This window comes from Anopheles merus, chromosome X (assembly GCF_017562075.2).
Source record: "Anopheles merus strain MAF chromosome X, AmerM5.1, whole genome shotgun sequence".
NCBI lineage: Eukaryota > Metazoa > Arthropoda > Insecta > Diptera > Culicidae > Anopheles > Anopheles merus.
The window spans coordinates 359264-387219 of NC_054081.1; the positions used below are offsets into that span (position 1 = coordinate 359264).

A 27956-nucleotide genomic window follows, 5' to 3' on the forward strand; every position below is an offset into this window, starting at 1 on the left:
AAGGCAATCGTGTATATCACGAGCTTATGAGTTTTTCACAGCAAGGCTACGCTCGCATTTCGCGACATTACGATCGAAGTAAGCCGTACATTGGTGCTAAAACAAGGATGATTTGACACATAGAAAGTGTCGCCAAAAATTGTCGCGAAAGTTTTTTTGTGTCGTCTAGAAGCAGTGTAAAAGTGTCCCTTGACCTGTCAAAACTGTTTATTAATATGGCCTGGCGGGAAGAGCGATACCCACTGTGAGCGATACTTGCTAGGGACAAGCAAGCACATGAATTGATTCTTAATTGAGACTGACAGCGCCGCAGTGGCGATATTTGAAACAGTTTAGAGTTTGCGTGAAAGTCCTTATAAAAAAACTCAGCCTATTTTTTCTACATGAAGTTCCACGCACACGAGCTGTCAAACGACGGCGCTGGCATCCCACATGCGCCTCACATCTGCCAGAAACTATACATTTTTTTGCATCAAAATTACCATATCCTGGCTAAACAATCAAAATCGTTCACCAGGTGAATTCTCAGCGACCTATCTTGGCCAGTTTTTGAGCGGTCACATAAACGAGAAGCGAAATTATTTTTCCAAGCTTTTATCTCAATCGTGTAAGGGCCACTTTACACATACATCGTGGCCCACCTTTTTATGCTAACTTTGACTGGCAGCTCATAACGCCACAGCAGCCAAACTGTCAGCGCGGTATGAAAGCAAAAGTGGTGTGTGTGTGTGTGTGAGAGAGAAAGAGAGGGAGCATAAAAAAAACATTGAAAAATAAAAAAAAGTGTTGCAGATCAAATCTGCCATGAACAATTGGTGCAACAACTTTGGAAAAGGCGAAGGAATAATTACAACACTGGACATGTCAATAGCTGGCCTGCTGCTTACTGTTCCAGAAAAATCGGCGCCAATTCTCGATACCCGCTAGAGCGTTCGATAGCCAGCCTCCGCCGCATGCAGTCTGCGAAATTCGTTCCGCGAAAACTATTCCTGCACCAGGTAGTTGCTGCAGCTGCTGCAGGAACAGCAAAACGCGACCGTCCAGCGGCGCAGGTTGTTCACGTTCTGCTGACGGGAAGCATCGCGGAATTGATATCTCTAGTCAAGACCATCCCTCCCCCAGTTAGTGATAAGTGATAAGTGATAAGAGTTGTTAAGTTTTCTAATGTTATCTTAAAGGCGCGTAATCGTATGTGTGTGTTTCGCTGTGTGCGTGCGTGCGTGTGTTTGAGAGCTGCTCGAAACGGATGTAAGCATACAATCAACACGGCGCTTTCGGATTCGATGGAACGACGATCGATTGTGAGTAATGTTCAATGCTTAAAGTTTATTAACCGATGGACTACAGAGTACTCTCGAGTCAAATTGTGTTTACAATGTACAATAATTAACGAGCAGAGCATTTATGCGTCGATATTATTGCACGCATTTCGAACAGTTAAATGCGGAGTCAGCTCTGCCGTCGTCATTCCGGGCTGGTAGAGATCGCCAACTGAATTTAGGAAACGGCACATGCGAAGAAAGGGATTGCAAGAGCCAAAAGTGGTTCGGGTTTCAGCGGCCGCAAGCATTGGCCGACGACGGAGTGTTCTGGCAGGAACGTAGAGGTGTATCTACGAGCAGTACTGGCCAGTCGATGGTTCCATTAAGCATTCTTATGCTGGCATGCTTTACACATTCGGCGAGATGCGGGATTCCAAGCAGCAAACACCAAGTCTTGAAGTCAAGACGCTGATTCCAATCACGGAGGGCGAAGCGCGTTGTCTTCCATTGCATGGACTCTAGCCGCGCAAGGGCAAGATGAACTCTATTCCAGCAGCGGACTGATAAGTGCGCAGTACACCGTCTTGAAACACACAGGATCAGGAAGATCGCGGGTCATGTTTATAACCATTCCAAGAAGTCGACTTGGAGGTTGGATTTTTCGCAGTGCGAAAATACTTTTTCTTCATCTTGATTGTAATAGAACAACCATAATTCTTTAAAGATGTTATGGATAGGTTTATCGATAAGAATATCTAACAATTGAAAGCTAAATAAGTTCCCTGCAAACGCTATATTGGTTTATTTTTGGACCTGATTGTTGGTCCAAACCAGATTCAGCAAAAGATCGTTTAGATTGATTGTCAGCAAAAGATTGTGTCCGCCATTAAAACAATAAAATGCCGGAAGGTGCCCACGATCAAACTTATTGTTATTTATTATTTCTTCATGTCTGTGCATTACTTTCTTTTCCTTGCAGCACCCTTACTTTTTGATTGCTTTTGTCGTTGTTTTACTATTGCCCGATAGTGCGCAATAACATCCGACTCGTACGCATCGTTCGCTCGCGCAGCCAATGCCACGTCCGGATGATGTTTGCGTACGTACGGGGCAATACTATCCCATGCGTTTAACACCGCCTGAATGTCTTCGATTGACTGGGGGGGACTGATCTGTGTCTCTGCTGCAGCAGCCATTTTTTTACTCCCTTCAGCTTTCAGCATTTTCTGCAGCTGCTCGGTTGATGGATCCGCCTCATCGTGTTCTGCAACCAGCCCATCGATATCGATGCTTCCTATTTCCATCCCCAGACAGCTGGCGAGCGTACAAAGCTGATCCATCGTTGGTTCCCTGGTGGAGCCGGTATGGGGTGTGATCGTCGAACATTGCGTACCGGGTAGGAGCCGCTTCCATCCAGTACTTAACGTTCCCGCCGTAACGGCTGCCCAAGCCTTCCCGATCAGTTTAGCGCACGTCCCGATGTGGAAGTGCAGGGCCCAGAATTCTTCCACCGATAGATGCGTGCCATGCGTAACGTCAAGGCAATGCACCAGTAGCTGCTTGAGGTAGTGCTTTTTAAACAGACGGATCACGCGCTGGTCCATAGGCTGTAGCACTGGTGCCGTGTTGGGAGGAAGCACCTGTACTTTAAGGAGCGGAACGGCTCGAGACAGGTTGTCGGCCAGCGTTTCGACGCACCGACCGTATGCACTGTCCACGACGAGTAGCGCCCGGAGGGGAAGTTTGCTTTCCTGCAAATAGTTGGTCACGCTGGGCATGAAGGCACCGCTAATCCATTCGGCAAACATATCGCCCGAAACCAACGCTTGCTTGTCCGCTCTCCACAATACGTCCAGTGGATTCGGGTGGGCGGAATTGGATTGGAATGCGCGCGGCGGTCCATTGCTGCTGGTGTGGGAAACGAGCAACGGTTTGATCTTTAAATCACCACTTGCATTGGCACACAGTAACAGCGTCAGCCGGCCTTGCACCGGCGCGGAAGGTGTGCACTTTTGTTCAGCCGCTTGCTGTACCGTACCGCTGGCACCTTGGCGACAAAACAGCCCCGTTTCGACGCAATGGAAAATCTGCTGCGGCAGGAACCCTTCCGTGCGCACCAGCTTGTTAAACGCAGCGACGAAATCGTTCGCCGCCCGAGAAGTTTTACCCTGCCGGAAAATACTGTGAATTCCGGTACGCTCCTTGAAACGCTCTAACCACCCGTTACTCGCCTTGAACGTTTCGTTCGCTGTGCCGGTCGCTGTGGAAGCCTGTCCTGCTCCGCCCGCCACAATATCGCCGTAGATACGCTTCGCCTTCTCGCAGATGATGCTCTGTGTTAACTGCTCGCCTTTTCGCTGTCTTCCATCGATCCAAATCAACAACAATCGTTCGACGTCGTCGATCAGTTTCGAGCGCGAGTGTCGCGAAACTCCCCTCGACACGGTGCTGGCCTTCAGCTGCTCTCTGTTCTTCAGAATGCAGCAAATCGTTGACGTGTTGCGATTGTACTCGCGCGCTAGCTCGACCACGCTTACACCTCTCTCTCGCTTTTCAATAATCTCCTTTTTAACTTCAATCGGTATTTTAATCCGCTTGAACTTGGTGGCTTGGGTAGTTTTGTTCACCATGTTTCTGTTGTTGTGGTTGTCACAATAACACTCGACGAAAACACACACGGTGTTCACAGCACGAAGGGAAGTACTCGAATGCTGGAACGGGTTGCAGCACGTATGTAACCTCCTGATTGCTTGTTTCGAGTTTTTGGTATCGGGAAAGGCTACAACACAAAAAGAGAGAAAATATATCCCTATTCTCAAATGCTCGCTATGCGAGCCTTTGCTCGTTGAAAGAGGAGAGAGGTTGATTTGATGTGAAGTTTAGGCGGCGCTCTAGCAGCAATCGAACACGACATCCGACACGAACAAACCCATATAAAGGTGCATATAAAGGAGTAAGGTGTTTTAAAATGACTAGGTGAAGTTGTTCAGAGCAAAATGACATTTCTCGACTTGACATAACTGTTCCGTGGGCTCCGGTATAAAAATCGGTGAGGGCTGGTGTGGGGTAATGCAATTTGTATGCAGGGATTGACAGATGTCTGCCGCAATGTCGCCCACCAAAAGCGGTAGAAATCAACCTTCTTAATACATACACCTTGATATGGAGATGCACTGTTAGACACAAACAAACAAACAAGACAAACATCGAGTCGAACATGACAGTTGATTCTGTTTGTGATGTTCGATACCCACCTGTGCTTCGCAGCTACAGTAGATTCAGTTCGGGACATTTTCAAGTTTGTTTACGTATTTTGTCTCTTTTTCTTCTTAAAATTGCGTGCACACTATTTAAAATAGCTATCAATAATTATTGTAAGGCTTCACAATCAATTAAAACATGAAACATACAGATTTAAAATGTATTAAACTATTGCGTGTACATAATGCATGTGTATGCACTGTGTGTGTTTTCGCATGGACGTTTATTTACATTTTTTATATTAAATTTGAATGATTTTTATGTAATTATTGATATGAATAACTAGTAAACTATTTGTAGAATGTTCCCCTTGTAGATGGATATTCATTTAAACTATGAAAATTCTTCATTTTCGAGATGAAAAGATAGGCGTATTGCAGTGCATCATGTCAGGACTATAAGACATCGAACAGCTGACAGAGCACCTATCGAACAGAGTCGTGTTTGTTTTTCTCGTTCGATTGGTCCCAGAGCGCCGCCTTAATGTGAGTTGGACCGGTTGGCTGCAGCTAATCCGAACGCTCGTTATACGAAACGAGCACACTTTGCTTCGTGCTGTGTGTGTTTTGCTCGTTTCGTTTCGTCGTTCAGCTCGTTATATGAAAAAATAAGGGCATTAGTTGCACAGGGACTTCCTACGCATCTTCAATCGCGGCGTACCAATCCCACGACAGCTGCACGATGCTTTGGAAACGCTGGCGATACTCTGGACACGGGGTACGAAACCCTGTAAACAGATGCTACACCGTTTATGCGTTTTCAACTCACCTCGGCCTCTAAGTTTTTGATTAGGTGCTGTGTCGAAAGAGTACAAGCGATTAATTACGAGAATTCTGACAACATTCTACATTCCCACTGGAAAGTTTACTGATATGTAGTACCAAACGCTACACATCCACAGAACCTGCAATCGTAACTAATGGCGTACGGATTGTCCAAAAATGATCGTAACTATATTGAGCTACTTTGAGCGTATGGAGCTCCGTAGAGCATACGATGCTACGATGAGTGCGTGAACTTTCATCGCTCCACATAGTGGGGCCCTTCACGATTCTAGTTAGTTTTTTGTATGGAGTTTGACAGTTGAAGGCTGAAATCATGTAAACACTCCATACAAAACCACACACAAACTAGCCTAGATTATTCCAGCCTCAAAGCTAGAATTAGATTCGAGTACCTGCTCGAAAATGACAAAACAAGGTGGTGTTTACATTTATCCCAAGATGCATTAAAGAGTTCTGGTGATGGAATCCAGAATCTAAGTGTATGTAGTCCAGGTGGTCTCATAGCATGTTTTTTTTATAACCAAATTGGAATATCACTTTTTGACAGGAAAACTGAAAACTTGGGTGAAAACTTTTATTCAAACAAGCTTCCTGGAGGCTTGACGAATACTCAAAAAACTCTTAAAAGTTTCATTTAGAAGCAGAAGCGATTAAAATCGCTTCTTTTCTTAAATTTGGGCTACTTTCTTTTTAGTTAATTTTACAAAAACAAACAATTAATTTGACCTACTGCATTAGCAACGCTCAATTGGAGAGTTACATAGTATCTAACAGTTGTTAAAACTCTCGCATGTGTCGGCTCTAGTGCCTTCCCTATGGCTTTTAGGTGCAACAGGATCACTAAATTCTTTTTGAGCAGTAATGACTGGTGTCTACTTCATGCGTCTATCCAATTACGATTAAAAATTTGCGACCCATTTGTCCACATTATCAGCTTGTTAACATATCGTAACAAAAATGGTTATTTATCCATTTAACGTTATCGGGCAATAAATGTGCCTGAATAACAACCACCTATTGTATTAATAAATAAACAAAATTATCTAACATAACTCGCAATCCACATTACTCTTACTTGATAAATTTATTTATGTACACATTTATAAGATCCCTATTAGGTGCAGGAAAGTTGGTTGTATTTTAAATATCAGGTGCATACAACAGTCCATCTCACAATTTGTGGATAAAAATAGATATTAGTATAATTCACCCTGTTTTATAAAGTTTTGAGAGTTACATTTAAATATACTTACAAAGTTTTCCTCGTGTCAAACGAAAAATTCTAATCACTAACCCTCACCTGAACTAAGATGGCAGTACAATTTGGTATAAGGAGCTAAGGGAGTGGATAGTAGACGGAATCGAAAGGATGCTAAGAAGAGGCTATACTCAAAAAAGTTGGGGATCGACAACTTTGCTGGTAACAAGGAAGTGGAACTGACACACAAGCCATTGCAAGCAGCAATCTAAGCAAAATACCTCTGCACTTTCTCAAATTCAAAAGCAGATATAATACATAATAGGTGGTATTTGGTTTAACGTTAAGTAGTGTTTTCCATCTTATTTCCATATAGGTCACTTGTTTCCGTCACCAAACATCACTTCACCAACATCATCAGCACCCTTTTGAAGTTCATTGAAGCTGGAAAACGGTCGTAGGAGTTCCTGTCCTCCGTTTTACGAAATAGAGTAGAGTTTTTTTCTGGTTAGGTTGAGTCGTCTGTAACTATTCCTATAATCATTGCTATGAGCTGCGTTCCTATAAGCTCTATCGCCAGCATATTAAACATTAGTGAATCATTGGAAATTTGTCTGCGTTAATTTTAGCTCTTGAACTTCGCTGTTTGTTCACATCAATACCAATTAGTGAATTAGCCATCCACACAAGACCCAAGAGGAAGTGAAAGGGTGAAGGGCAGACTCACTGTAACAATCTCATAATAGGATTTAAGTGCCAAAGACCTTTAATGCTCGATTGTAAAGGACGTTACTTCGTCTGAAATCTTCCTTCGTCGGATTGGAGTTAAAATGAACCTAGAAAACCACACGGCTGGCCCCTTTTAAGTTTGAAAGGAAAAATAAGCAAGGCAATTGAACAATTCAGAAGACATAGAAAGGCTACTTTGTCGTCGAAGAAAAGGCGTCGAAAAACTCTGCCACAGCCACAGCAGCGGCCAATGGCAGTGCTTATTACCCGTTCTCCTTAATCCATGGCGATCTTTGTGGCCGTATATAGAGTTTTTTTTACAGACAGCTTTTTAGTTTCAATATCTTGACAAATTAACTATGTACGAGAATTACTGTTATATTCATCCATATTCTCAACCGATCTGTGTCTTAATTGTGTTATTACTTAGACTAGGTTCCCCGTCAACGATGAACCTGTAGCCCTGTAATGCAGCACAGCGCCATCTACTGTAACACGCGCCAACACTACGAAAGAAGCGTTTCATGCAGACACTTGGCTTCTTAAGTCACTTGCGTGTGTACTAAGCGCAAACCCGTCGCCGATCCGATTAGACAAACGGTGTGACAATCCATTCCCAAGGTAGTTGGATTTAGCTTTGCTGCTGCCGGTATGCTCATCGGCGGCGATGGAAGTGGCATTTAAATGTCGCTGTTGCACGAATCTTCGATTGCAACCCGATGCCTCCGAGGACCTTTGATTGGTATTAAGCGTAACACCAGGAGCAATCTTTCTGAGAAAGTTTCATGCAATCAACATTTTCTCGTATGGCCGGAAATTCTTTTACTTTCCATGTGTGCAACGAGTGGTCTTCTCTCCGCGTTATGCTTGTAACGCAAGCGCACGCTCGAAATTCCGTCGGAAATGCACTCGAATTTCGAACCCTGTGCGCCAGCGGGACATGAAAAGGGTTGCTTTTTTCTCGTGGGCAAATGGCAGAGCAGAGCATCACCGGGCACAGCACCGCATGTCTCGTCTCGAAGTGTGCCGTTTGAAAAACTCAAATGTTGGTCAAATTCGTGGTATTTCAGTAGCGCTCGAGAAGGGAAAGTGCCCCACGAATGTTATCATTTTAGCTGGGTTTATTGTTCTTGTTGTGTGGGAAATATTCAACTAAGAGAGGGAAAAATCCAATGAAAGAGAGTGCTAGCAGAGAGATACATGAGGAGCGTGAGCATTATAAAGGGATAGTCCGCAAAAAACCTTCTTCCAAATAGTGTATTTTTGTCCCGGTTGGGAGACTACGGATCTCTGAACTGTTTGCTCGTCCACGCGCCATCTTTTTCTGGCGCGCGGTGTCATTATTTGCAGCAGAAAAAAAGGTCAACATTACATGCAAACGCAAATTGCTCAACAAAGCGAAGGTTGAAAAGAGGGTGCAATATGGAGACAGGGATGGTGGGGCTTTTTGGACTTGCGCCTTGTATGCGCCTGGTGTAAGATTGGAGAGGGATTTGAGCAGAAACGAAGACAAAAAAAAACCTTTCTAATCGAAGCGCCACCGACGGACGGTCACAACAAAAGCGAAAAACAAACAATCGCCCCAAACAGGGGGGTGGGATTATGAGGAGGGTGTTTAGGAGGGCAAAAGGTGGGCTGTTGCCAGCCGCTCACAAAGGTTTGCCCAGAGGTGGCGAAATGTTTCATCGGAAAAATAATGATTGAAATCAATGCCCGCCATGTGTACGCATCCTCCCTTTAATCTATCATTCTCTACCCCGCTACCCCTGCACACACACATACACACGCACACATCATCAAATTGTATTCTCCCTCTTCCCTCGTCGTTCATTTGTTCACTAATTCTCGTTATTAGAGCCAGTTGAGTTTTCCCATTCGTCGGAGGGTGAGCGAGCGAGCGAGAGAACGAGAGAATAGATTATGCGGTGCGGAAAATGCACTACAAAGATGTTATCGCGAGAGGATGATTTCCCACTACGTTCTGTTCACATCTAGAGAGAGAGATAGAGAGATATATAGAGAGATAGAGAGAGAGATATAGAGAGATATATAGAGAGAGAGAGAGAGATAAAGAGCTATAGTAAAGGGAAATGAAGCGCTGGAAGAAGGGAATCCTCAAAAGATTCAGAGATAGAGAGAAAGAGGGACAGAGAGTGAGGGTGAGCTAAAAGGATCATTGGGATGGGGGTTGTTGGTAAGGCGAGGGTTGGCTATGGAGGCCCATTATCGGGCCCAACACAGGGTGTACCAGTTTTTCCACACAGATGTCGCTCTTTTGGTTGTTGTCTCTCACTCTCTCTCTGTCTTTTACTCTCGCCAGAGAGCGAAAGTTCCCCTGGGGTGTGTTTCGCGCTCAACAGTGAATCTCTCGTGTCACTTTTACTCTTTCTCTCTCTCTCTTTCTCTGTCGTGTACAAGGAGAAGTGGGGAAAACTGACGAGTGTTCCTTTCTGGGTCGCGGGAAAACTCGCTCTCCGCTTTTCGCCTCTCTCTCTCTCTCTCTATCTTTCTCTCTCTCTCTCTATCTCTCTCTTTCTCTCTCTGTGGGAAACGGAATGGCCATTCCCCGTGACAATAGAAAGGAGAACCGGTGGCCGGTGTTGGCCATACGTGCGAGCGGGACAGCTGCCTCCGTGCCTGGGAAAGCGTGGAGAAGGAGCTTGGTGGCGCGGCGCACGTCCGTTCGAGCACGGCTCGGGCTGCCTCATATCAGAGATACTCTCGGTCGGTTGGTCGGGTGATAGTCTCCTGCGTGTGTGTGTGTGTGTGTTTGTGCGCGCTTGTCCGTGAACCAGGAGGAATCAATCGCACGGCGGCAACCCGTACCCGTACACGCGAAAAACCCAACTGGCGTTGTTTAGTGTTATCGGTAGCTGGGACGGCAAAACCACCAAGCGGGCACCAGTCAGCAAACAGCAAACCGAGCAACAAACGCTTCCAGCAGCAGCAACAGCAGTCAACAGTCAACTTGTGTGTTTGCGCGTGTATGTGATTACCTCTTTTTTTCCCTGCCTCTTCTTCCTGCGGTCGGGCCCCAGCACACGAAAGTAACGCGGAAAGCGCCAGGACGCACCCGCGACGGGCTGTGTCAACCCGTCCGCCCACACCTTCCCATTCCGTGCCCCACAGGTGTTCTCCAGGATTCCCCGCCCCCGCACAGGGCTGCCTGCAGCGAAAGGGTCCTGCGAAAGAAGTGCTTCGATTTTCCACCGAGGAAAGGTGCGTTTCGTGTGCGTGTGTGATTTTATTCTTCTTCGAAGTGGGTTTGGAGGGAGTGTGGAATGCGAGGGGAGGAAGGTTGAAAGAGGTCACTAGAGAAAAGTTGTTTTATTTTGTGTGTGCCTCATATCTTTATTCTTACTGTGTGTGTGTGTGTGTGTGTGTGTGTGTGTGTGTGTGTGTGTGTGTGACGCGGGAGGCGTGCGGGGGTTATGTGGTGCCAACTCCCAGGACTGTTTTGTGGATGTCATCTTCTCAAGGCTTTAGCGAAAAACCTGTACCCTTCTCTCTCTCTGTCTTTCTCTCTTCCTCTCTCTCTCTCTTTCTCTCTCTCTGTCTCTGACTCTGTCTCTCTCTCGAACACATACACACGTGCACACGTACGCATGCACGCATGCAAGTAAAAAACGCAGTATTGGCTGGGCACGAAGGAAAAGGTGCGTGTGCATGTATCCTTCGTTTTACAGGGTTTTCCAGGAGATCTCATAGCTGTGAGACACTCTATTGACTATTTCTTAAGTGAAACAAACTGTAATGTGAAATGTAATGGGAATTGGACTCTATTGCACCCTTGTTGGGCAAATCCAATAGGAATGTCCAAGTAGCCTGTACAACTAGGATGCCATAGAGTCCAATTTCCACCATATGAAGTTCACTTCCCATAGGAAAGAGTCAAGGAAGGGTCCCACAACTATGAGAACCCCTGGAAAACCCTATATTGCATGTGCAATGAGGGCTGAGTGAGAGAGAGGGATGGAAAGAGGGAAGAGGAGAGAGAGTGTCGTGACAGAGCTATGGCTGGCAGACATACATACACACACACACACACACACACACACACACACACACACACACACACACACACACACACACACACACACACACACCAGCGAGCTTTGTCCTTGTCTCTTTTTGGCCGTGTTCCAGTCACACACTCACACACACACACACACACACACACACACACACACACACACACACACACAAACACAGATGAAGTGTAAATTTTCTGCTCCAAAAAGGAAGACATCCTCACGATTGCTCTTCCACACAGCTCTGAAATCTCTTAAGTATGGCCCTCGATAATAACGCTACTCAGACACACTTTAGCACACACACACAAGTTCCACCGAGGGTAACAATGATCGATAGCGGTGGAGCTACCCTGTCCTTTTCTAACTATTGCCCCGCGTTCTGCTTGTGATGTGTGCGTGTGCGTGTGGGTGGACAGTTCCATCCCTTTGTCCAGCTTTTCGCTCGCCAGTGTCGATTTACCAAGGGGTTTTGTGGCGTTGTCTCCGATAGTGGCCGATGTGTCGGTGAAAAGGAGGTTAGTTTGGGAGGCAACCTCACAGGGGAGGAATGGGGGCAAACCCTACACCGCCCCGCTTTAACGGCAAAGAGGCGGAGAAGGCTCTCTGTGCGGTTGCTACAGTTTGAAGAATTGCGGGAAAGCATAAGTTCACGCAGCAATCAAGCAAAAGCATATGAGGGAGGGGAGAGCGGGAGGGGGGGGGGTTTGTAAGGAGAATCTCCCACCGTTCAAGGGACACACACACACATCCCTGAAGTGGAAAAACACATGCAAATAAAACTTTATCGTCGATGTTAGTGTTCCGAACTGCCCGAGGTCATGGGGAAGGTGAAGGGGGGAAGGTTAGATTTTTTGGAGTTCCCGGAGATTTTGCCGGAGGGCGCGTATTAGGGGCGAGCGCGTGTCTACACACATTTTCCTCTCTTTATGTCCCCTTTCTCTCCTTCTTTTTCTCTCTCACTCTCTCTCCCTCTCCCTCTCTTTCTTTCTTTTTATACACTCTCTTTCTCTCTTACTCTCTCTCTTTCGCATTTTCTTTGCACCTAACGAGAGTTTTCCACGAGAGAGAGAGAGAGAGAGAATGAGAGAGAGAGAGAGAGAGAGAGAGAGAGAGAGAGAGAGAGAGAGAGAGAGAGAGAGAGTCAGAGTTAAGAGCTATCGCTGGGTGCGTAAGTGAGTGAGTGTGGCTCTGTGTGGGGAGACCACTCGAGAGAACGACGCGTCCGACGGGGGTACTCCGGTGCTCTCAGAACCGTCTTGAAGTCATTGCAGTTTCGCTTGCACAGAACGCAGCACACCGCGCTTAGTGGTTTTTCGAAAACGGTTGACACAACCAACCAACCCGCCCAAAGTCGCGAGGGTCGCTCAGTAAAAATAGCCCACCCAACGCACCCAACCTGTTCCCCGCCCCGCCCCCCGAATCAACAGCAACAGCAGTCACAAAATCCCGGGCCACTAACTGCACTAAAACTCACCACACGAATTCGCGTTTTCGGCATTTTCACAGCAGTGTGTGTGTGCGCGTTTGTGTGAGTGTGCGAGTGTGTGTGTGTGTGTGTGCGCGCGCGCCTGTCTCTGTGTGCGTGTGTGTGTGCCGGATCCTTTTGGCGTGCGTCGTGTGGGTCGATCCACCAGCGGCACCCCCTGTAGGGTTCGCCGCCTGCTCTCGGATTGCTGCTATACGTGCGCGCGCTCGCGTGGGGCTAACCAACCAGTGGTGTCCAGGGGCAGTACCTACAGCAGCAGCCGCCAAGACAGCCGACACCCCTTCCCCCACCCCTCTACACCCGTTCATCCATCAACCTGATGCTGCCGCCGTACCGTGCGTGCGTGCGTGCGCCTGTCATCCGCCTGTCAATGGCTGCAAACAATTCGCGGTCGACGACCACCTGGTGAGCTGCGCGCGTGCAGAAAAAGGGAGTGGTGCAGCTGCGGCGCCGTTCGTTGTCGGGAAGCGGCACGGAAAATCACGAATGTGCTAACAAAACAAAACGAAACAGGAAGAAAACCCGTAAGTAGCTCTTGACTGTCCCGACCCGCCAGGACTGACTACTGTTCCTTTACCATCGTGGTCTCGACTCCATGGTCCAAAACTTTTTCCTTTTCTTCACACACATACACACACACAAACGCGTGCGCGTGCCTTCCTGGGGAGTCTCGCTTTACTGCATTTGTGTGTGTGTGTGTGCGAGTGTGTGCATAAAATTTGGTCCTTGCAGCAGCGGGCAGCGACACCGGACCGTGCTCTGCTGCACCAGTTTTGACTGTGCGCGTTATAAATATCCAACAATATTCTTCGCCCTACCTACCTTCCCACCCCTCTACCACGCTATCGTTGAGGAGCTGCCCTCCCCTCTCCACCGATCGGTCCCCTGCAAACGTTCGAAATATGGCTATTTATACAGTGAAACTGCGTGCATAAATGCGCGACCGACCGTCCCCCTCCCAGGTGCACAGGGACGTTCCGAGATGTGTGCGTGCGTGTGTGCCGAATAGAGGTAGTAGCACTGCAGCAACACGAAAGCGTGAACAACATCTGTGTTGTGTGAGGAGGCACACCAGCAAACGTGCAGGGTGATGCAGTGGGACGGGAGGGATCGCCAGGGGTCGTTCAGAGGGTTCCGGAATGTCCAGCCAGCCCCCATTAGCCCCACGCGCGCTATCTCTCTCTCTCTCTCACACACATACACACACTCCTAATGGGCAATTTGTTCTATCAAATGCGGGAGGCTCTCTTTTTGCAGCGATTTCAGACTGAGGAAGCGATTTTTGCTGCTCTGGTTGTTGTTGTTGTTGCCTGGGACATTGGTAATCTCTTTGCCAGCACAAAAAGAAAGAGAGAGACAGAGAGAGATAGAGAGAGAGAGAGAGAGAGAGAGAAGAACAGAGAGAGATGAGTGGCAAGGGCAAGGGGAAGATGGAGACGCAGACCCTAATTACGAACCTAATTTCTGGCCCACAAAAAGAAAAGAAACGACGCCCCGTGTGCTTTATTTTTGTACGTATGGCACAGAACGAACAGAACAACCCTCCCAATCTACCCCCCCCCCCCGCCTTTTTTCATCCCCTCGCGGACGTGTGTGTGTGTGTGTGTGTGTGTGTGTGTGTGGTGTGTGTGTGTGTGTGTGTGTGTGTGTGTGTGGTGTGTGTGTGTGTGGTGTGTGTGTGTGTGTGTGTGTGTGTGCGGTGTCCCGCGTATTACGGGGCAGTGCGCATCTTCCACGGGCATGCGCAACCGGAACCTTTGCAGCAGGCACGTCCCCGTCGCCTAGGTGAAAATCCACCACCACCCCACAATCTCTCCGCGTGTCCGTTCTCCACTGCACTCTCGCTGTGTGTGTGTGTGTGTGTGTTTTTTTCGCTTTCAACATTACGCCCGTCCCCGTGCGTGTACGCGTTTTCCGTTCCGACCCCCCTTCTTTTTTTCTTTTTTTTCCAAACCGATAAACTCCGGTCGGAGGAGATCCCAATGTCGTCGCCCTCGAATGTCTCGTCGCTGGCAGTGCGTTTCTCTGTTTCGAAAGGGGGAGGGGGAGGCAGCGCCGAGATGTACTAAAAACCCGCCTTGTCATCTTCAACTGGCTGCGCTTTTCTTTTTCTTCTAACAATTGGCCCAAACACCTCCCGCTGTCAATCCGCGGAGTGTGCATGCTCCCTTCATCTTCTCTCCCGGACAAGAGGGCCGCCGCGCCTACAAACACACAGTCGTATTACTTTCGCACACCAATACTAGTGTGTTTTTCGAACTTCAAGTACGCAGCTCTTTTGCTCAGTGCGCGCCCCCTGCCCCACCGACATGATGCATCGCAGGATTTCGAATTGCCACCGCGAGTCCTCCTCCGTCTTCTTGTAGAGCATACATACACACACACACACACACACAGGTAGGGTCCAGGTAGTACGCTCCGAAACCCACCAAAAACTCTTTCGGTGCCTGTGGTCGATCGCTTGAGAACAGAGATGTCAAACTTGGGGTCCTTCGAGGTGTCTTTCAGTGCGGGCTCCAATGCTCTGAGCAACCAACTATTTTATTTGATATCGCCAGGTGTTTGCGGAGTTCCCAAGTCAATGTTCAGTTAGGTTGTATCACGAGCGAAAAAAATCATCATTATCAAGTATCATCGCATCTCGCAAGTAAATACTTATATACTGCATGGTCAAATAAGTTTGACAGCGCTGTCCCAGGAAGGAAGATCCTCCCGTGGCTGCATTCAACGCTCCCCACCGCTCAGTTTAGCACAGAGGAGGGTTTTTTTGCTGGATACTTTCAACTTTTTGGTTTGTCCTTTTAACAAACACTCCATCCTCTATTCAGTTTCCGGTGTTACATTTATTCCTAGCTAGAACTGTAGTCTCACTCTCGCACTGACGCTTTCCACCCGTTGGTCATGGAAGGTGCATGAGTTTGAGCTCCACAACACGAAAGGTGTAGCAAAATGTCCGATGCATACGACTCGCATGACTGTTTGCATGTGCCTACTGTGCTTGGCTAGCTTGTCTTGTTGGTGTAATTGGGGTACGTCCTTTTCTTTGAGGACGAGGTATTTGGGGTAACGCTTTACACCCGCAAACTGTCGTATTCCAGCTTTCCAGGCCCGGATATCTTGGCGGAATATCCTTGCCGGATGTAGTCGTGCTAACACAACCATAAAAAGCACCAGATCACATGCCAATGCAGTGCAACGAAACTAAAAAACAAAAAACAAAAACCAAACGAGAGCATCATTTCAAGCATCAATCATCGGTGTGCAGTAGGAACGTTGCAGACCCAGTGGTAGAGTCGGTCGTCGGTTGGAAAATGTGCTCAGGAAGACATTACAGCGTTAGTCGCGGTTGAAGGATTCATCTGAAGCAGCTCCGTGCCATTGTTACTATCCGCTCGCTAAGTGTTTCCTCGACCACATTCACATACCGCTGTATTAGCCCCCCCCCCACACCCCACTTCTGTAAGTGTCACTGTCACAAAACGAGAATAGTAATGGTGCTTCTTTTTTTTTGTTTTTTTTTTTTGCGCAAAAAAGAGCATAAAAGTAGTACATCGTCCGACGGAACCACTTGCGCGGGTGTGTACGTCCTCTAACCCCTTTTGGTGTTGAAGTGAGGTGGGGGTAGGGGAATCCATCGTATCGCGGGCACAACCACTAATCGCACCCGTTGTGCAATGGAAGCCCTAGCGTCATAAGAGGGCAGGGGAGGGGGCGTAATGTGCCGTAACTACTTATATATTATACCCCAGACGCGCGAGCATTCGAATTGCGGGCGCCCGGTGTCCTGGTGTGGCACTGCACTGGCCCCGGGTACTTAACGGCAAAGTGTATGTGTGTGTGTGTGTGTGAGTGGAGAGGCCCTCGCTCAGGCTTTCAGGTCGTCGTGTCGTCATGTACCTTCTTCTGCTCCTCGGGGTGGTGTTGTGTATCGCATCTAGAGCCTTATTTTACGCGCAGTTTCGACGGAAGCAACCATCATTGGTCTGGTGGTTTGTGCGAGGCAAAAGACCTTCGGGACAAAAAGCCAGTCGACCCGAAGCGTGCTGAGTGTGGGTTTCAATCGATATATGGTGGGGTGAGGGAGGGGGTTGGAGAAAAGCGAGTCCCCCATGTCGAGTCAACGACGAGTACCAGTGGATCCTTTCGAGGGGTTTTCGGTTTTGATGGCCCATAATGCACTTTAGTATATGTTCGTGTTGTTGTACGTGTGTGTGTGTGCGCTCGAGAAAAGGCTGTAAACGCTGCTACGGATAACCTTCGAAGAGCAAACCCCCTACACACTGAGACAGCAGGGGTACCGCATAGAGCGACATAGCGAAGGTAAAAGGCGCAACCCCGGGAAGCTTCAGAGTGGTTTAATCTAAAATGATGATTGTATAATTAATGATGCATGCGGTTAGAAGAAGGTAAGCCAATCAGAAGAGAGGCGAACCGTGTGCGCATATAGAGCTCTAGTTTCGTTACTACTTGGCTCTGCTTTTCTGCTCTTTTTTTGCACTTCGTTGGTCCGAAATGTCATGCCAAATTCGTTACTTATGCATGGCGGTCTAGTAGGAGATCGATGAAAAGGGCGAAAAAGGACGAAGCAACTTCGCTTTGAAAGTTTATTTTCTGTGTATATGTGCGTGTGTGTGTGTCGACTCTCGGGACACACCTCCAAGAGAGATTGGCGCTTGCTTGGGGAGAAGCCGGCGAGTCGGTCAGCCGAATGTTGGTTCAAAACCCTGCACATTATAAATGCACATCCACTCATCTGTGAGTTTCGCTGAAGGTATTTGATACACAATAGATAGATGAAGCATCGCAATAGCTGGAAATGAAGCCAATGCTACACGTACCAATTGGATCCATTTTCCATGAAGAGTGTGTCGGACAGGTCGGACATCTCTGACGAGTGGCGTGTTCCGTGCCTCCCCCTACATTCCTGACAAGAAATTGGGTGTAATGCTATATTCGCTCTCTTGTGCTTCATGTAAATCTCTCTCGCTCGCTCGATCTCCTTCTCTCGCTCTCTCTTGCTCTCTCTCTCTCTCTCTGTCTCTCTGTCTCTCTCTCTCTCTCTCTCTCTCTCTCTCTCTCTCTCTCTCTCTCTCTCTCTCTCTCTCTCTCTCTCTAATACACAAACTTTTTCTCTGCTCTTCCGATGAACAAAGATGCAGGAGAAGATTTACAGAAAAAGACACCTGTGTGATTTGCGTCGCGCGTTTTCCGGGCAAATAGAGCAGCGCCATTCTCGAGCACACGGTCACGGCGGTACGATTTGCGGGGCCCTAGCAGCAGTTGTGCAATCGACGCTCTGCCGGGTGACTGGGGATTGGCTGCAGGCCGACTGTGAGCTAGGCCTATCGTTCCAGCGCCTATTGTTGTAAGTAATCGAAAATCGCACGGTCACGGAACGGGGGCCATTTTTCAATTTCCGCCCAAGTGTCCGGTCCGGGGACTCTGTTGTAGCTTTCGCTGACAAAAGGACTCAGGGATGGGGGGGATATGCAGTGAAGTGGAGATATTTTGTATCCCATGTACTAAAAGTGCCAGAAATACATCTTCCCGGAAAGAGGATGGTGACGGGTGCCTGGAGCTCTTATAGCCTCGGTATGGATAACGCCACCAAAGCATGGAGAAGCTTATCGTTATTTCCTCAGTTATAACTTCAGCAGGATTTCAAGTCGTGTGTTCGATGCTTCTGATTTTGCCAGTTCGGGAGCAGTACTAGTGCGTGGAAGGGAAGGGCAGAGTGGCTCTCGGAGACCGAAACAAAGAAGGGATGCTCCCAAAAGTTTGTCGGTCGAGCAAATTTGCATGATACACTATATAAATGTGTGTGTGTGCGTGCGTGTATGTGTGTGTATGTGTTTGTATATGTGTGTGTGGATCTGCAAAGCTGAAACAAAACCATTCGAGAGCGAGAGACAGGTGCAGTCACAGAAAATCGATCCTAATCCGGGAAAAAGGTACTACGACCACACATATCATCGTACCACAGAGACGTCGTCGGGGTGCGTGCCGGATATCCATACGAGCCCGAAGTAACATTCGAGCACCGCGACAACACGCTCTAATGGTGGTGGCGCCATCGCACAGCAGTACCTCACCATTTCCGCCCTTTTTGCGATTCTAATCTTCGGAATCGATCATGGACAAATTTCGATCCAATTGCAAATGGTGCCGCGCGTGATGGAAAGGGAAGCTTCAAATATTTTCATGTAGTCTGTATGGTTGTTTACTGGGTTGCTGATAGTTGTTTGCGCGCTACTCGCTTATGCGACATTCTTTACTTCGCGTGGAAGATCTCTTAATAAAAAAAAAACAATGTAACTACCTTGGGAATTTCGGGGATTTCTCCGTCACCGGGTATCAGATGACTGCTGCTGTTGCTGGTGAATGTACCCGGGGAACACATAGAGAGTAGGTATCTACGCTCGAAAATATATAGCCGCAATGTTGATGATGATGATAATGATGAGTGATGATTTGACTATCAGTAACTGGTTATCCCTTTGAATCTATTGTTACATCTCAGCAGTTCGATCGTCTCCACCTCTCGCTCTCTCTCTCTCTCTCTCTCTCTCTCTCTCTCTCTCTCTTTGTCACTCTATTCTTCTCTCTCTCTCTCTCTATTTCACGCGTGCATATTAACGGACATGGCTGAAGAATATGGATATCTGCGATCGAAGAAGGTGTAATCCCCGTGTGTTGCACCACCAACTTCACATGCAGGGGAGGAGAACTGTGTAGTAGGAACACAGCACGAAGCGTACAATACGCATGAGCAATACAATTGTACAAGAACGATGGTTAGTTGCTTGGGCACATGTAGATAGCTATATACGTGTGTGCAAGTGGTGCCCTTTTTTGGTGTGTGTGTGTTTTGTGTGTATGGTTCCACTCAAAATACCAACCAAAAGAAAAGTTCCTAGGAGCTTGAGTTTTTCAAACGCTCGCGCTCTCGCTCTCTATCCTCCCAGCGGCTCAATACGCGGTTCTCCTTTCGGGCGAACTGGTCGGTTGCTGTGTGTTGGTCGGTGTGTTGCCTGTCGGGCGGTTTGATGCTAAAAAGGTTTGTGTGTCGGCCTGAGCAAAAGTATAAAAATACATCCAGAGTGCGCTTCTCCGCTAAATTTACGGTGTCAAAATCGGGTTGCAAAGAAGAACCGTGTTTGTTGCTTTCCGTGTGCTGCTTCTTTTTTCGCTTCCCCCTTTTTTCTCCCAGCCCAACCACCGATTGCTGTTGTGTGGTGTGTTCTGTGGTCGTCCTCGCCGTTGGGAAAATGAGGGGGTTTCCTCGCACGCGCTCCCACTGATACTTCCCGCTGTTGTAACCACCGTTCGCATATTTATGGCTTGTGCTCACGACTCAACAACACTCTTTCACCCTTCCACGCAGCCGCATCACTGCGCACAGGAAGATTCCCCATCAACAAAATCCTTAGATTGCGCTGCTCAGGCCTCGATGGGCCTCGACTCTCGGCTGGTGTGAATGTGTTTGTGTGCGTGTGTGTAGACTGGCCGTGTTTGTGACACAACTGTCAATGCTCCGCGCGTCACCTTCGCTGATACATCCTTTACTCTAGCGCCTACTATCCATCTCTTAGTGTATGGCTGGGTTTACCCTGTAGTGTACGAAATTCATCTCATTCTTCTCTCTCTGTCTCTCGCTCGCTCCGCTGTTTCGCTTTGTTGCGCCGTGTTTGCGTGTCTGCATCGGATTGGTATTGATTGATTGCCGAACATCGCTGATTGCCCTTCGACGACGTCGGCATTTGTTTTGTACCGAGCAGCTCCCGCTTCCGCTTTGTAGCCGCCACCACCACCTGTCGCTCGTGCACACGAATGTCAGGTAATCAAATTTCGTATCCCGCAAAGCACAGGATCCGGAGGCACACGCGCTCTCCTCCAGGTGTAGGTGTGTATTGCTGCTGCTGTGCGAGTGGGTGTATTGGTATTGGGTGAATAATTTAATAAAGCGAAACCACCGACTACCCTACCGCAGGTGGTTCGCCATTGATCGTCCTTTGCTTGCGATGGAAGAAACGGATATATAGATATACTGCTATGTATGTGTCTGTGTTAGTGTATGTGTGTGCCCTGAGCTTTTCCAGGCGCTTATAAGCTTACCATATGGTTGCTGTTGGAATCTCTCGTCCTCTATATCCCCGCAGAACATCCTCAACGCACGTACATGTCCCGTTGTTGTGATGCACTTCTGCGGTTGACGTTGACGACTGCCCCAACCATTCCCAACCCAGCAGGTCCTTCTCGAAAAGCATAAAACATGGAACCACTTCGCTACTTGAGGAATTGAGAAGTAGAGCGAGAGATGAGGATAAAGTGGGGAAGCAATCATTTATTCGTATAAAAAAAAAGTTGAGCGGAAAGTTCAGACTGCCGCCCCTGCTGGGTGTCCACAGACGAATCGAATTCTTTCCGATTAGGATGAGATTTGGTTTCCACTCTGTATTGCTTTTTTCTTGGGCCAGATGATGGGGGGGGGGGGGGGGGGGGGGGGGAGGTGGAGAGTAACCTGACGGGGTAAAATTGCGGGGATCAATTTATATGGCCTGTCACTTATACTTTGCTCAAAGTGTGCTGTTACCTTTTGATATCGAATCGATTGGCTCTGGAGTAGTAGAGGGTTTGGTGGACTTGACTACTGAGCGAATGGGCTATCCACAAATCAATAAAACTAACTATCTCTTCTTGTTCGCTGGCGGACAACGATAACCTCTTTGTTTGTGGGTGTGTAGGATAAAAGCATTGAAGAAGTACCCGCACCCTGGACCATTATTTCGCGTCCGACTGTATGGTGTTTTACAGCCACCAATCCCCCTTTAGATTTGATGACGATTCACGTCTTCTCGTGTAAAAAAGTGGTTACAGCACGATCAGCTTTCGCTTTATAAGTAATTTATATTATATACTTGACGTAACCAAGCGAATCATAATTTCCTCCATAGTGAAGATCTTATCTGTGAGAGATAAAGAACCGTAAGTCTGACGGATCTCGCTTTCAATGCGGCTCGCAATTCCTTGAGAAATAAATCAAGCACAATTTGATTTCTTATATGTTTCTTCGATATTTGCAAGCGTGCGTAGCGCCCAACTCGATGGTAAATATGATTGAATCGACAAATATATCATCTCCATTGAATGTAGGTCATTCTAACACATGAATAACTCTTTACTAGTCACTATTTTATGCAGCGTTTTAGCTCTCCGTAGTCAAATGAGTTTGACATCGCTGGTTTACCATTATATGTCCGCCGATCATCCTGTAAACTTCTCGTTGCATAATTTCTAATACAACTCGCCGTTTTTCGTTTGCTTTTTCCATTTCAGCAGCGTTCAGTGTGATTAGATTCGGAAGTGGAAATTAAACCGACCTACCAGCAACTAGCAGCCCCCATTATCGAGGCCAATTGAGGTGCGAACGTGGCAATAGTGTGCTAGCAGAGCGACGCCAGGTTGACAGCTATACAGTATCATGTTTGGCAAGGTGCTACAGCAGCAGGAACGCTCAGCATCCAAGACCGGACAACTCACGATTCAGCAATCGTACCAATCACGCCGCAGCGCGCGACTCATGTGTCAGTGAGGAGTCACCGTCACAACAGCGCCACACGAACCAATCAATCAACAGATCAGAATCAAACTGCGCGAATTCAAGCGACCACCCCACAAGCGCTGCGTGACAAAGGAAGGGAGGAAAGCAATAGAGCAAAAAAAGGGGTAGGAGTTAAGGGAACGAGTGAGGCTAGATTTTTAAGGTTGCCCGAAGGCAACAATAAGAGGTGCTACGGTGTGTGGGTGAAGCCCTACACGTTCACGCAGGTCAACATTCTGTGCTCTGGACGGTGTTAGAGATACCGAGATATCCCAGTAAACGGGTGTTACGTACGGTGTGTGTACGGTTAAGCGTATTGTAAGAGGAACTCTGCTTGCTGCGTAGTGTGTCGTCCATTTGCCGGGGAATTACCCACTGGGCTATTTCGCTTCCCACCCGCTACAGTGCGGTGGTACAGTGCGTGTTTGTTTGTATGTGTACGAGATAAAAAGGGAAAGGGAGAGAACGAGAGAGAGATAGAAATAGAGAAAAAGGAAAGAGAAAGAGAGAGAAAGCGAGAAGATAACGAGATAACGAGAGTAAAAAAGTGAGTGAGAACAATCGATCGTACGGTTGATTTCGTCCAATCCGCACCACCACCCGTCCCCCCACCATCACCTACAACCCAGTGACCAACATGGCGGCCCAGCCAGCGTGCACACGCTTCTCCGACAACTACGAGCTGAAGGAGGAGCTCGGCAAGGGCGCCTTCTCGATCGTGAAGCGGTGCGTGCAGAAGTCGACCGGGTTCGAGTTTGCGGCGAAGATCATCAACACGAAGAAGCTGACGTCGCGCGACTTCCAGAAGCTCGAGCGGGAGGCCCGGATATGCAGAAAGCTACAGCATCCGAACATCGTTCGCTTGCACGACAGCATTCAGGAGGAGAACTTCCACTACCTAGTGTTCGATCTCGTGACCGGGGGCGAGCTGTTCGAGGACATCGTCGCGCGCGAGTTCTACTCGGAGGCGGACGCGTCCCACTGCATACAGCAGATCCTAGAGTCGGTGAACCACTGCCATCAGAACGGTGTCGTCCATCGGGACCTGAAGCCGGAGAACCTGTTGCTGGCGAGCAAGGCGAAGGGTGCGGCAGTGAAGCTGGCCGACTTCGGGCTGGCGATCGAGGTGCAGGGCGACCAGCAGGCGTGGTTCGGGTTCGCCGGCACGCCCGGCTACCTCTCGCCGGAGGTGCTGAAAAAGGAGCCGTACGGGAAGGCGGTCGACATCTGGGCGTGTGGCGTCATCCTGTACATCCTGCTCGTCGGCTACCCGCCGTTCTGGGACGAGGATCAGCACCGGCTATACGTGCAGATTAAGGCGGGCACGTACGACTACCCGTCGCCGGAATGGGACACGGTGACGCCCGAGGCGAAAAGCCTGATCAACCAGATGTTAACAGTGAACCCGTACAAGCGCATCTCGGCCGCCGATGCCCTGAAGCACCCGTGGATCTGCCAGCGCGAGCGCGTCGCCTCGGTCGTCCACCGACAGGAGACGGTCGACTGCTTGAAGAAGTTCAACGCACGCCGCAAGCTGAAGGGTGCGATCCTCACCACCATGCTGGCGACCCGCAACTTCTCCAGCAAGAGCATGATCGCAAAGAAGGGCGACGGCTCGCAGGTGAAGGAGTCGACCGACTCCTCCAGCACCACGGTCGAGGACGATGACTGTAAGGCGCGCCGGCAGGAGATCATCAAGATTACCGAACAGCTGATCGAAGCAATAAACAACGGCGACTACGAGACGTACACGAAGATCTGCGACCCGCACCTGACCTCGTTCGAGCCGGAAGCGCTCGGCAACCTGATCGAGGGCATGGACTTCCACAAGTTCAACTTCGAGAACGTGCTCGGCAAGAGCAACAAGGCGATCAACACCACCATCCTGAATCCGCACGTGCACATCTTCGGCGAGGACACCGCCTGCATCGCGTACGTCCGGCTGACGCAGTACATCGACAAGCAGGGCCACCCGCACACGGTCCAGACGGAGGAGACGAGGGTGTGGCATAAAAAGGACAACAAGTGGCAGAACGTCCACTTTCACGGCAGCCGCAACGGCAGCTTTAGCAACACCGCGACACAATACGACTTTGTCAACCACAAGTAGATCGGCCATCCTCGGTGGTAGCGAGACGGTGGTACTGCGGCAAGGGGGTGTGGTTCGGCAGCGGCAGCGTACAGCAGTTACTGCAACCATTACTATTACTACTACTACTGATACTACTGCTACTACTACTGCTACTACTATTACTTACAACTACTACAAACCAAACACTTTTTCGCTTGTAAGATTGAAGCAATCCACGACGACGACGACGACGAAGCGAGGGGTTGGGCGAGGGAGAGGGGGAATGGAGAGGAATCACAACAAATGTCATGGAGCGAGGAAGCAGGGAAGGGAACGAAAACGGAAAGCGAAAGCGAACCAAGTCACGAGTTGGTAGTATCACCACGATGAAAAATGAAGTAATCAGATGAAATCGCAAAATCGTATATTTATTGAGGAACTTCAAATTTTCTGCCTCATACCTTTTCTCTTTTTGATGCACCAAAAACAACAAACACACGTGAAAACAAAAAATGATGGCAAGGCAAACAAAAAAAAAAACAAATAAACAAGTTAAAAATGCTCCAAAAAAAAACAAAGAAACAAACACATAAACACCATCACACATACACAATCCTATTTCCATTTGCACTTTGCTCTTCTTAAATACATTTTCCCTCCAACGACCAATGCAACTCCTTTCGCTCCTCCGCTTCATATCCCCCCTCTCCCCGCCCACTACTGCTCTCCAGCTCTACCACACTCATCTCGCTTTCTTCCATCGTCCTTTTGCACCATTTGAACATTTAAAAAAACATATACAAACACACACACACACACTCATACACACGTGCGCACATTTACATTCTTCTTAAGGTTAAGGATGGGCAACCTAATGGAGCCGCGCGCCAAATTTGAAATTGAAACTGTATTTCGCGATCGCACGATGATCGCTAAAGAGCTTTGGGGAGTGCCGCAGGAGAATGCTGGGCTAGTTGGCTGCTAACCTTGATGATGTTCCGATACAACACGGTTTTTGGAAAGTATGGCCATTGATTGTGGTTTCTTTGACTGAATGTTTAAATGATGCTTGCCAAACATAAACCCGAAACTATCTTGCCATTCAACTAAAGAAGAGTTTGTTTTTTTATGTTTAATTTCTACGTTAATATGTTAAATGGAATGAAATGTGCAGTTTATCCGACTCTGATGCTCTGGTGCGAAATGGTAGGGCATTGTATTTTTATTTTTTTTTTACAAAACCGCCGGTTTTAGAGCCCACCTTGTATTATGTATTAGAGCCCAACAAAGAAACCGATAGCTTCGTCACTTCAAATTTGTTTCGCAGGCCAGAGGTTGTTTGCGTTCTTCGAAAATTCGAACTAGAAACATGCGTTCAAAGCATTGAAGCAGCACAACGGCAAGATAAATCATTATCTTGTAATTATAACAGGCGGGCATGTGCAGATTGTGGTGCAACTTCATTATGCAACGATAAAAACAAGCAGCAGCGTGAAACAGCGCAAACCAGAGCGAACGGGAGTTGTGGATGGGACGGATTCAATGTACAGGCAGAACAACGTTTACCGTAGTACACACGAGCATAACGTCTCTTCAAACTGCTGTAGTAAGCGTGAACCAGGCAAACGTTACTTACTCGTTTACTCATGCTTCGAGAACGGTCAGCAGTGGACGCGATGAACAAGGGCGAATGTATGCAACCGTATTCCATTGCGATGTTGTTGTTTTTTTCGTCCAGTTTATTATTATTGTTGTTATTCAATGTTGTGCGATTCATGCGTGAGATAGGCACAGAGACAAGCGAGCGAGGGTAGTGGAAGATTGGAAGGATGTAGACGACAAACGCGCCACTCTTGCGTCGGCATGGATGCTCCGTAGCTCTGCCCGTATATCCATAGCTGCTCAATTTTAGTGCCCACCAGTCTAGCAATCAACCCACATACACACATGTCTGCGAGTGAAAAAAAGAACGAAACCCCCTACACAAACTTGCGGAAGAACAGAACCATAGTGCAAAAACAGAAATAGTAGTAGTACGAACCGAAAGTAACAACATACACGAACACAGACACATGCTCGCACGTATCCATACGAGGAGCAAGCGTAACGAGAACAAGAAACACAAACTGGTAACGGTTAGGACCATTCTTGCCGACCATTTAGCATTTTAATCATGTGTCCCACCTTTACACCTTTAGCATTTTCCGGGACAAAACTGAGGAGGGAAATGTTTGCGTTGTGCATTTACGTGTTTGTGAGCGCATGTGTTGCACGAGTTTTTTTCCGAAAGGGAAGAGTGTTTGGCAAGGTTGCGTTCCACTCGGACGGGAAGGAAGCAAATATAAGCTCATTCAACATGCAACCAAGCTCGCTGATAGTGAAAAAAAAAACAGAACAAAATCTCTTACACCCTCATTTCACACACACACAGACATACACTCCATAGACATTTATAGTTGATGTCTCTTTTGGAAACGTTTCAATGGGCAGACACACGAGAAGACCTAGACAAATGGAGAAAAAAAAAAAACATTTCCAGATTGACAATGTTTAGCGCTCTCTCCGGCCCTTTATCGAAGGATAGCTTTAAAGTAGGCTACACGAATGATGAAAGGTGAAATTGCAGTTTGGGACTATTCATACCGAGACTCAGTCTACATCCACAAAGCGATACACATGCGCCCCAAATGATGTGTGTTAGTGTATATGGATGTATGTATGTCTGTGTCTTTGTGTGTGTATGTGTTGGTGAATGGTTTGTATGGATGCAAGCATTTAAAACCAATCCGCTCCTTTGCTATTTGTATCCTTAGAAGAAAGGGAAAAAATTAGGCAAGATTCCTTGCCTCCATCAAAGATGGTGAAAGGAAGTGCTCACTTACAAAAAAAAAAACATCAACAAATACTAGTTCGCTTCACAACACAACACACTCACTACGAGCGAAAGGAACTCATCCCGCTAGTAATGTACGAATACAATTTCAAGTTCACAACCGCGACGCTGTAAACAAGCGCTAGTTAGTAGTAACGAAGTGTATGCAAGTATTTCTACAAATACGCAAACACACACACACACATCCATACACACAGTTACAAACACACGAAGAAGAAGAACAAAACGGACATTACTGTACTACACATCTACAGTATCTGCGGATAGGAAAAGTAGCCGCTCTATCACATGCTTGCTAAGATGTAACACGTAAGTGAAAGTTGCACTGAGCGAACGGGCAAAGCAAAGGGCAGCGCAGGGATGGCAGCAAGTAGGAGAAATATAAACACAAAACAACCAACATATTATAAATCTTGTGGGAGACAACTTGGGGAACACGGAAAGATCGTAGCTATTTAACATAAATATTTAACAGAGAAGCAAAAAAAAATAGAACCAACAGCGTGCGGGAAGAAAGGCGGCAACGACTAGCCGAATGGAGAAGGAGACGCATAAAGATGAGAGAGAGAGAGAGAGAGAAAGAGAGAGAGAGAGAGAGAGAGAGGGAGAGAGAGAGAGAGAGGGAGGGAGAGAGGG

General features: G+C 47.7%; 2 protein-coding genes across 11 annotated transcripts; one reads left to right on the top strand and one right to left on the bottom strand.

Annotated features, from left to right (window-relative positions):
• Positions 1–750: 750 nt before the first annotated feature.
• Positions 751–27915, top strand: LOC121598488 (calcium/calmodulin-dependent protein kinase type II alpha chain). Of its 10 annotated transcripts, none has more exons than XM_041925466.1 (2): positions 751–1301; positions 22092–27915. In XM_041925466.1, exon 2 carries the CDS (start codon positions 22994–22996, stop codon positions 24464–24466), a length of 1473 nt encoding a protein of 490 aa, XP_041781400.1. In that variant the 5' UTR covers positions 751–1301; positions 22092–22993; the 3' UTR covers positions 24467–27915. The 10 variants fall into 10 exon arrangements, with proteins under 10 accessions (XP_041781400.1, XP_041781389.1, XP_041781423.1 ...); XM_041925455.1 differs by having other exon boundaries at positions 22095–27915; XM_041925489.1 differs by lacking the exon at positions 751–1301 and adding an exon at positions 9951–10454.
• Positions 1955–4196, bottom strand: LOC121598480 (tigger transposable element-derived protein 1-like). Its single transcript, XM_041925408.1, has one exon. It carries the CDS (start codon positions 3890–3892, stop codon positions 2222–2224), a length of 1671 nt encoding a protein of 556 aa, XP_041781342.1. The 5' UTR covers positions 3893–4196; the 3' UTR covers positions 1955–2221.
• Positions 27916–27956: the final 41 nt, after the last annotated feature.

Coding starts and splice junctions, on each gene's coding strand:
- LOC121598480 (XM_041925408.1), bottom strand. CDS start 3,892: ATGGTGAACAAAACTACCCAAGCCACCAAGTTCAAGCGGATTAAAATA.
- LOC121598488 (XM_041925466.1), top strand. CDS start 22,994: ATGGCGGCCCAGCCAGCGTGCACACGCTTCTCCGACAACTACGAGCTG.